General features: G+C 36.4%; 1 protein-coding gene across 1 annotated transcript; it reads right to left on the bottom strand.

The window, feature by feature from the left end:
- Positions 1–2,703: 2,703 nt before the first annotated feature.
- On the bottom strand, positions 2,704–4,919 carry LOC128218384 (protein CLN8-like). Its single transcript, XM_052926042.1, has 2 exons — positions 4,705–4,919; positions 2,704–4,067 (listed from the first exon to the last, which is right to left on the bottom strand). Exon 2 carries the CDS (start codon positions 4,008–4,010, stop codon positions 3,174–3,176), a length of 837 nt encoding a protein of 278 aa, XP_052782002.1. The 5' UTR covers positions 4,011–4,067; positions 4,705–4,919; the 3' UTR covers positions 2,704–3,173.
- Positions 4,920–11,153: the final 6,234 nt, after the last annotated feature.

The following is an 11,153-nucleotide window of genomic DNA, read 5'->3' as shown; positions in this document are numbered from 1 at the left end:
TACCATGATAAACTCGAGGTTAAATGTTTTTGTCATGATTTAACTATGACACAAGCTTTGGATGAACGCTATTCAAACTTCAAAGACAATATTTGAGCATATATCAAAATTTGTTGAACGGTTCCAGCCGTAAGTATCTTAGTTTAACCATTCCTAATTATTTCAAGGACAGTATTGTCAGGTGCGTCCAGGTTCCTTGGTACATTGATTGGAGTATAAAACATCCTCGATTCGATGAATATAAACATTGTAAATATACAAACATGAGTCCAAAAGTCAAATTGATTGACAAAGTACTAGAAATAAAAAAAACTCAAACAAATATCATATGAAACAAACCATTTAAGGAGTGATAAATAAACCTAAAAAATAAATGGAATAATATTTTTGAAGACCTCGACTGGAAATCAATATATTTAAATCCCATTAAATGTACTATAGACACACAACTTAGAGCGTTTCAATATAAGTATATCAATAGATTAGTGCCAACGAACACATATCTATTCACTTGTAGGAAAGTCATCAATCTACCCTTTGTCATATGTGTAACATGAATATCGAAACAATAAAGAACACTTGTTCTTGGAGTGCCATCATAGTCCAGTTTTTTGGTCAAATATCAAAAATCAGTAAAAATAATATCCCTGAACACATTGATTATGAAACAATATCATTAAGTATTAAAACAACATAAAACAGATTATTCAGTAATAAATAACTTTATTATATTAACATCAAAATACTATATCTACAAATGTAAGGTGAACCTATCTCAACTTAAATATTATTAAACTCGTTAAAGACAGAAAAGAAATGAGAGCACATATAGTCTTAACTAGAATCAAACTGAACATACAGAATAGAAAATGGAATCGACTGGTCTTGGAATAACCAAATAAAACCCTCTGCCTCTTTATATTAATATAAAAAGGTTTATATGTACATAGCAGTTCTACGTACAAAGCAGAATGCGATAATTTTTGTTCAGTTTTCACCCGGAACCAAACTATCTTTGTCTATTTTCTTCTTTCTTTCTATAATTAACCTACCTTTAATCTCTCTTTAACACTCTCCTCAACAGCTTTAAATACTGTTATAGCGATTGCTTGTTTACGATGACGCTTGTTTTATATGAAAATCACGTCTGTATTAAAATATCTCGTGAAACAATGTAGAGAGAGGAGGGGGAAAAGATAGGGGAGAGAGATTTGAGTTGGGATGGAATTGAGAGAGAGGTGAAAGAGAAGGGGGAGAGAATGTGGTAAAGAAATAGTTGAAGGTATGGGAGAGATACAGGCGAAAGAGTGAAGTGACAGGGGGAGAAGAGCGAGGAAGGAGATAAAATGCGGTAGTTGAGAAGTTAAAATCACATAAGAAAGGTTTTGAGATTTAAGAGGAAAAAAGGGGAGGGTGTGTAAAGGGAAGAGAAAGTGTGGGGAAGGTAAGAAAGTAATCAAGAGTTGATGCCGAAACATGTGCGACCACATACGCGTGTACGATGGCGACTCAAAGAACCAGAACGAAGACAGAAGAGAGCATACAAATCTCGTACCATGCATGACCACTCGTAAGAGCGGTAGCTAGTTCCCGTACAAATTCATCAAAGATTTGAAACCCTGGGATATCATATTTTAATGGCTCTATTCTGGAATTACATTTTTTTAAATGAGTTATTTGCATTATTTTAGCGATTTATGTTATAGGGCAAACTTATTTCTGATAAGAAAACAAGCACACTTAAATTAAGTAGTAAACTGACCTTCAATTACGGTTAAATCATCAAAATGGCAAACATTTTGAAGAATTCATGCACAAACGTTATGGAAAGAGAATCCCGGAATCACCCAATTCACATTTAAACATACACATGTATACTGTTTGGGTCAAAGGAAAGGCCGATTTTAAGTTTTCCGGAACTTCGACGGCCGGCATCAAATATACGATGTGCCGCTTAGCAAATTTATTAGATATTGAATTAAAACCTGATCTGATTGGAATAGCGAATAGAATTCAAAATAATATGTAGATTGACTGCGTATTTAAACACATCCCCGCGGCCTATAACTTATGCTTCTATTTCCCGGCGTTTGGTGTAGCTACCTTGTTGGGTATGGAGGTCCGCGCAGTTCTCAGAAACTGAGCCTGAAGTAAATACACCGTCAAAATGCACGTTTGTAAGGATGTGATGTGCAAATTTCGGTCTCAATCCCAAGATTGCTTGCACTGAATAATAACTACCCGGGAATATAATACTACTTGTATACTACTATAAACATTATAAAAAGACGCTCTTAACACATCTTTAAATATAGATGAACTTTGAATTATATCATAACGGACCTACACATCTATGTACGTCCAGCGAAGAGTGAGCTATAACTGACCAATGTAAGAGTTGATCAGAGAAGCCATGATATAAGTAAAGAAAGCGAAAATCAAGGTACATTCGGGCGTGTTACAAATAGAATTCCGACGTTCAAAATACACCATTTCGGACTAGAAATTGTTCAAGTTTGGTAGTAACCCAAAGTCTCGTTCCAACATTTTAAACTATTTAAATTTCGACTTCTGAGGGAGGGGCATATGTCAAAAGAGTATGCCCTTAATTAACGCCCACTCTAATGTCAATTCAAGGAACCGCCCCTGATACCGATCTAAAATTTAAGTGATATTCCGGATTCCAGAGGGGGGGGGGGAGGGTTCGGACACCATCAAATTTGTATTACAAAAAGAATAAATACAACAACAAATACAACAACAGCATTAAGTTACGTATTACAACTTTAACCTTCAACTTGTATATATCATTATAAGCGCCACTTGTAAAACAAAGCAATAATTAATACATCTACATAAAACAAGACAGACCCAAACAATAACACTGAGATACTGTCAAGCCATATTTGAAACCATATATATATATATATATACATGTATAGTAACTTCCTTTAAGACAATTATAAAACATAATCAACTTTGACAACTTTAAACTATTTTTACCCTATTGTTTAAAGAATCACATGTTCCTAAATAATTTAAGAAAACAACATATAAACAAAGGTCAGCTTCTGACAGCAAACAACAAATATACCAAGTGGAGTATCTAAACGTCCATGCACGAGACTAATGCGACATGATGAGACCCGTATGTTCCTGCCACGTGTCAACATTTATTCACGCTTGATTTCACCATTCCGGTGTTTATATTTCACTGAGTCTTCGAAGTTCCAGTCAACAGGGTTTATCATTTGTGTGGTCTTCTTGTACGTCCAGTAAGGCGTCATGATGAACGTGACGAGGGACAGCTGAGTATACAGGAACACAAACATCCCCAGGGGCATGGCGGCCCATATTCGGTTCCAGTGCTGGTAAGTCCAGTACCACATTGCGCACTCCGCCACAGACCGGAGGTGGAACGTATGGACAAGGAGGAACTGGTTGGCCTTCCAGAGAAGCGTGTGTGCCATGTCCGCCTTGAGCAACGTCCAGCACAGGCAGCTGAATGGCGTCGACATCTCGAGGATGAGACCTCGCGTCCCAAAGAAGTGGGTGCTACCCATGTAGATTAGCAGTGAGTAGGCTAGCAGCGAGATCCAGTGGTGCAGGTTGAGCAAGAAATTAAACTGGCGGAAGTAAATGTCTGACCACAAGATCATCCCGCACTCAAATATGAAGAAACCCACGGTTGTAGTCATGGCGAAATGGCTGGACGGAGAGGTGGCGAAAACCACATCTCCCACAAGGTCTGTGTCCATGAATATTGCCCACGTACCGAAAACGATACAAAACAGCCCGTACACCCCACGAACCACCGCTAAGTTCCAAAACACCACTTCCTTGGTCTGCAGCTTCCGATAGGTTTGCGTGGTGACGGTGGACATCAACGCGGATATAGCGTACACCGAACAGAAACTCAGGAATGCACCAGCGATGTAGGCTGCTTTGACTGACGGACGGCTCCACTCGGCGGCGGCCAGAGACGGGTGAATGTATTCTACCAGACCCATGTTTGGCGAAGTGAGAGTAAGAAAGCCGGGAAGAGCTCCTGGGATCTGATAGAGCTCCTGTATATATAATAATGGTGTAAGAGTTGCATTTATGACAATTGTTATTTTCTGTGGTATTTTATACAAAGAACGAACTTTTCCAGATATGCTGGTTTTTCGAATGCATGTAAAATTGACGCAAATTTTGCAATTCAGACGCCAAAACCCAAGTACATTTAAAGACGAATAAAATCAGTTACATTTAACAGTAACTAAATGCGTGTGTATGGATACTTGTATATGTCACTTATATGTAACACAGGTTTTTTTTTTTTATCTATTGTTCATTTTTGAAATATGTACATATACAAACCATATGCAGACGGCATATGCGTTTGTTCGTTGTAAATTTCATGAGACCTGTCTGTTAAACTTCAGTGGGTAAAAATGAGAAAATATGAGTTTTACATCATTTAAAAGCATTTTAAACTTTAAACGATTCAGTCCGGACATATCTTAACAGGTCAAAAGGAATAGGAATCTTGAGATTCGGCAAATTAACAAATGGTCCATAAAGTGTCTGACAGCTGATGTAATCAATCTATAACACATATATGCAAACTTGTCCACAGTTAAATTTAAACAAAAACATGCCCGAAAGTAACCTTATATGTTAAACATTGTTTTCCTAACTCACAAAATAAAGAAATGTTACCTGTAAGTAACTTAATCCGGGGCTATTACGACTTTAAATGTCCTGTCAATATAATTACTGATGCGTCCGAGACAACAGCCTCCGTCATGTGTGGTTCAGGGCTAGTCCGTAACATCATTTGATCTGTTGATAAGTCAACAATGCTTCTGAGATACTGTGTTCAGTGATAATGAATACACCCACTAAAATAAAACCAGTTGATGATTATATAACGGGGATTTTGCCCGTCAGATACGTCCTAAATGATTAAATTAGAATTAGTCCGGCGTTGTATTTGTTTTAAGGATAATAACGTTTGGGGCAAGCAGTATGCTTGTATTTGTTAAAAAAATTAAAAAAATAAATGTATTTTTGTATGACAAACTATTAAATTTAGACCGATACGCTATCACCGTACTGATACGTGATACGAGTGTGTGGTGAGCGAATGTGCTCACATGCTTCTAAATACAATGGATACATGTATACTTTTATCTACATTTATCACACATTTGTTCAAACCTGCATGACTTCATTTTGTAAATAAAATGTCTAAAGGAAGATTCATTAAAACTGGTTCAAACGGAACACTTGGTGGCCCAAACCCACGGAAAACAAACTTTTCGTGTAGACAATTTATCATTTTCAAACCCATATTAGTAATGCTAAATCCGGATAACATTTTAAGTATATGTGTTAAAGAAAATAAATGCACTAACTTAAAATTGAATATTTCCTGATATTAACTAGTACAATATAAGACATGTATAATATATGACTAATTACAAAAAAATCAGTTTTCAACGACTCTGACGGAAAATAGCATCTATACATATAGCACCGATTAAGTAATCTATTTTATGTTTCGGAACGTATTCTTGAGGCCACACCAAATTGATATTTCGTTCCGCGGATTTACCGCTCCTTATTTTTTTGAAAATGTAAAAAAAAAAAAAATTGTGCGCCCGCACCTCCATTTTGATCGCCAAGCAGATTTTTTTCAGGTAATAATTTTTTAAAAGGCTAAAAATAATCAAGTATAATTTTTCTACGCTAGTTTTCGTGTTTTTCATTCATTCATTTATTTCAATATATCCTCCGCGTGGGAGATTAGAACACAATGTAATATATATAAGCATGTTTAAATATGTCAGTAGAAAAAGTTAATTCATGCAAGAAGTAGCATGAGAGTAATACATACATGTATACAATGGGTTCAAGTCAAACACATTATTTATGACAAACTAACAGCAATTGTATGATCATACAATATAGACATAATCATCTTACGCAATATATGCACACATGCCACTGTTTCAGTATTATTTAAACACTATTAAAAGTATTGTATACATTGAACGCATCTTGTACATAACGAAAACTAAGCTTGCATAACAGCAATTGATTATAGTCTTCATTTTGTATGTACTTGCTCCCTAAAACAAAATCTCTGAAAATTGTCGAATCTTTTTTAGCTAAGTCGGATCCGACATGTTGACCAAATACCATGTTTATATCACAATAAAAACTCTCGCGTACAGCTGCTGTACACGGACAAGCAAACACGATATGCTCGGTTTTGTTAAAGAACACGCGTTTGCAAATTAAGCAGACGGAGTGCAGTAAAGAGGGCTTGTCTAGCCACAAGTTAGCAATAAAATGCGCAAGTTTTAAGTCCGAGCGATTATTTGCGGACTGCCACACAACACATGGCTCAATTTGTTTACGGAGATTTTTGAATAGTAAAAAATCCCTGTCGCTAATAAGTCTTTCGGGCCATAAAGTAAGTTCTGTCTGTTTCACGGTTTTATGAATAGAGCTTTTCCAGCTCGACTTCGAACGCGCGACATTATGCAATATGAAATCGTTAAGGCTATCTTGCAAGCGGTATTTGTTTACCAAAGCGCATATGTCAGGTATAAAGCCAAGCATTGGATTACTTGTTCGGCGATTAAGAAATGTTATATATTTCCTTATAAAAAGTTGTCGCGTTAAACTATCGGAAGGCAACGTCATTATCTTTTGCAGAAAAGATAATTTGCGGATCTCGACCAAGCTTATAAGACGATAAAGTCCCACCATTGACTCACACATGTCGGAACGAGTGTATTTATTAAAGCCTTGAATCATTTTAACAACGTAATGTTGAGTCCTATTGATAATATCGAGATCCGTTGAATTGAGGTTATTCCACAATTCGCTTCCATACAAAATAGTTGGAATAATGACTTTTTTATATATGCTAGTGGCAGTTAATGGACTAAGACCTTCGCCATGTAGTCCATAACCTTTCATAGCATGGAATGAGTTTTTGCCCTTTTGGCTTTGGTTTAGCATGGGTTTCAATAAATTCAATCAAAATGGCGGCTTCCGGTATGAACAATGTGGCTCGAAGTTTGGAAATTTAATCTTATTTTTGACAATAAATATGTTTTGAGCATGCTTGAAGTCATTGTTGATCTACTCATGCACTAAAGGATCATTATTTAAAGCAATCATTATGCAATAAAGCATGTGTATCTGAGACTGGTAGCGATTATATTGCGTAATTAGTGACTCGTTTTGAATGGAAATCGGAATGATCAACTTAGTACTATTTTAATCAAGTCAAAATACAAGGGACCAAAATTTTACCTCGTTACGACGATGCTGAAGATGACAGGTCAACTTAACTGGAACATGAGTCATTGTTTGGTCCAAATTGATGTATCTAGCTCATTTTTTTATCAAATTCTGACAAATCAACGGTTTTGAACAAATATCTTTTCACCAATAGCGATATAATCACTGGTCTGGATATACCTCAACACAAGTAAACCTAAGTTTATCACTTGTCAATTTTAACCACCGCCCCGCACGCCCCTCGCCCTTGTTCCAGGGGTATACCGGGGACAGCAGAGGCAATGGGCTGTGTTTTTACCTTTCAGTTGGCCCCGCAGTGCCTAGTGAATGTGGTTTTGTCTTCATATTGAAACTAGTCGGAAATGGGCCTCACATAGGTATTCGGGTTTGCGGGGCCATTTGTCAAGGATTTTACCAGCAGTGTGTCCCTGCCGGTCGGGTATTTAACCCGGGTTTTGAGAGACCGGAAGTCAAAGTCCCCGCTATTCCGGACTTGGGGTGGGGGCATATACAATTGGCTGGTGCATAAAAACATCTTAATAACCAAAAAAGTACTCTGAAAAATACCCTTGTTCTTTTTTTAATAAGCACATGTCATTGCATTTCCTGTGATAATGAAAACAAAATTTAGTCTTATTTTATAATGGAGTCTGATGTTTGATGATGCCTGTGTAAGTGGCCTTAACAAGTAAAACAGCTGGACGGCACATTTTGCAGATTAAGATAAGGAAAATCGACACATGTATGGAATAATTAACAGATTAATATAGTTAAAAAAACTATATAGCATAGATAAAATATGGAGATAGAAAAAAGCCATACGGCATTAATATCAGGTTGAGATGAATAAAACACCTGTACGGCATACATAACAGATTAAGTTAGATAAAACACCTGTACGGCTTATATAACAGATTAAGTTAGATAAAACACCTGTACGGCATACATAACAGATTAAGTTAGATAAAACACCTGTACGGCATATATAACAGATTAAGTTAGATAAAACACCTGTACGGCATATATAACAGATTAAGTTAGATAAAGCATCTGTATGGCATAAACAAACATATTCAGATAGATAAAACACCTGCATGGCATAATTAAAGGATTAAGATCGATAAAAACACCTGCATGGCATAAATAACATTCAGGTAGATAAAACACCTATATGGCATAAAAACATATTCAGATAGATAAAAGTTAAACACCTGTTTGGCATCAACAACCAATTCAGAAAGATAAATATCCCGTATGCCAAAATTAACCGATTAATAACCGATTATATTCAGAATATTTTTTAAGTTTCGGAACGTATTCTTTAACAAGTAAAACAGCCGGACGGCACATTTAACAGATAAATATAACACAAAATCAACACATGTATGTAATAATTAACATATTCAGATAGATAAAACACCTATATGGCATAAATAAAGTATTAAGATAGAAAAAAACAAATGACAGCATTAATAACAGTTTGATATGGATAAACAACTATACGGCATGAATACCAGATTCAGATAGATAAAACGCCTATTTGGCATAAATAACAGATAGAGATAGATAAAGCACCAGTTTGGCATAAATAACAGATTCAGATAGATAAAGCACATATTTGGCATAAATAACAGATAAAGATAGATTAAACGCGTGCTTGGCATAATGAACAGATTCAGATAGATAAGACGCCTGTATGGCATAATGCACATATTCAGATAGATATAACACATGCATGGCATTATTAACTGATTAAGCTGATTAAGCACCTGTATGACATAAATAACAGATTTTAAAGTATAAAACACCTGACATAAATAACAGTTAGATAAAGCACCTGTATGGCATAATGAACAAATTCAGATAGATAAGACGCCTGTATGGCATAATGAACAAATTCAGATAAATGAGACGCCTGTATTGCATTATGAACAGATTCAGATAGATAAGACGCCTGTATGGCATAATGAACAGATTCAGATAGATAAGACGCCTGTATGGCATAATGAACATATTCAGATAGTTAAGACTCCTGTTTGGCACAATGAACAGATTCAGATAGATAAGACACCTGTATGGCATAATAAACAGATTCAGATAGATAAGACGCCTGTATGACATAATGAACAGATTCAGATAGAAAAGCACCTGTATGGCATAATCAACAGATTCAGATAGATACGACGCCTGTACGGCATAATGAACAGATTCAGATAGATACGACGCCTGTAAGGCATAATGAACAGATTCAGATAGATAAGACGCCAACAGATAAGACCCCTGTATGGCATAATGAACAGGTTCAGATAGATACGACGCCTGTATGGCATTATAAACAGATTCAGACAGATAAGACGCCTGTATGGCATAATGAACAGATTCAGATAGATTAGACGCCTGGACGGCATAATGAACAGATTCAGATAGACAAGACGCCAACAGATAAGACCCCTGTATGGCATAATGAACAGATTCAGATAGATACGACGCCTGTATGGCATAATGAACAGATTCGGATAGATAAAGCACCTGTATGGCATAATCAACAGATTCAGATAGATACGACGCCTGAACGGCATTATCAACAGATTCAGATAGATACGACGCCTGAACAGCATAATGAACAGATTCAGATAGATAAGACGCCAACAGATAAGACGCCTGTATGGCATAATGAACAGGTTCAGATAGATACGACGCCTGTATGGCATTAAAAACAGATTCAGACAGATAAGACGCCTGTACGGCATAATGAACAGATTCAGATAGATTAGACGCCTGTATGGCATAGTGAACAGATTCAGATAGATAAGACGCCTGTATGACATAATGAACAGATTCAGATAGATACGACGCCTATATGGCATAATGAACAGATTCAGATAGATACGACGCCTGTATGGCATAATGAACAGGTTCAGATAGATACGACGCCTGTATGGCATTATAAACAGATTCAGATAGATAAGACGACTGTATGACATAATGAACAGATTCAGATAGATACGACGCCTATATGGCATAATGAACAGATTCAGATAGATACGACGCCTGTATGGCATAATGAACAGGTTCAGATAGATACGACGCCTGTATGGCATTAAAAACAGATTCAGACAGATAAGACGCCTGTATGGCATAATGAACAGATTCAGATAGATTAGACGCAGATAAGACGCCTGGACGGCATAATGAACAGATTCAGATAGATAAGACGCCAACAGACAAGACCCCTGTATGGCATAATGAACAGTTTTAGATAGATACGACGCCTGTATGGCATTATAAACAGATTCAGACAGATAAGACGCCTGTATGGCATAATGAACAGATTCAGATAGATAAGACGCCTGTATGACATAATGAACAGATTCAGATAGATACGACGCCTGTATGGCATAATAAACATATTCAGATAGATACGACGCCTGTATGGCATAATGAACAGATTCAGATAGATAAGACGCCTGTATGGCATAATGAACAGACTCAGATAGATAAGACGCCTGTATGACATAATGAACATATCCAAATAGATAAAGGACCTGTATGGCATAATAAACAGATTCAGATAGATAAAGCATATATTTGGCATAAATAACAGATAAAAAATAGATTAAACGCGTGTTTGGCATAATGAACATATTCAGATAGATAAGACGCCTGTATGGCATAATGAACAGATTCAGATAGATAAGACGCCTGTATGGCATAATGAACAGATTCAGATAAATGAGACGCCTGTATTGCATTATGAACAGATTCAGATAGATAAGACGCCTGTATGGCATAATGAACAGATTCAGATAGATAAAGCACATATTTGGCATAAATAACAGATAAAGATA

This window comes from Mya arenaria, chromosome 14 (genome assembly GCF_026914265.1).
Source record: "Mya arenaria isolate MELC-2E11 chromosome 14, ASM2691426v1".
NCBI lineage: Eukaryota > Metazoa > Mollusca > Bivalvia > Myida > Myidae > Mya > Mya arenaria.
This window is presented reverse-complemented; position numbering and strand designations above follow the sequence as displayed.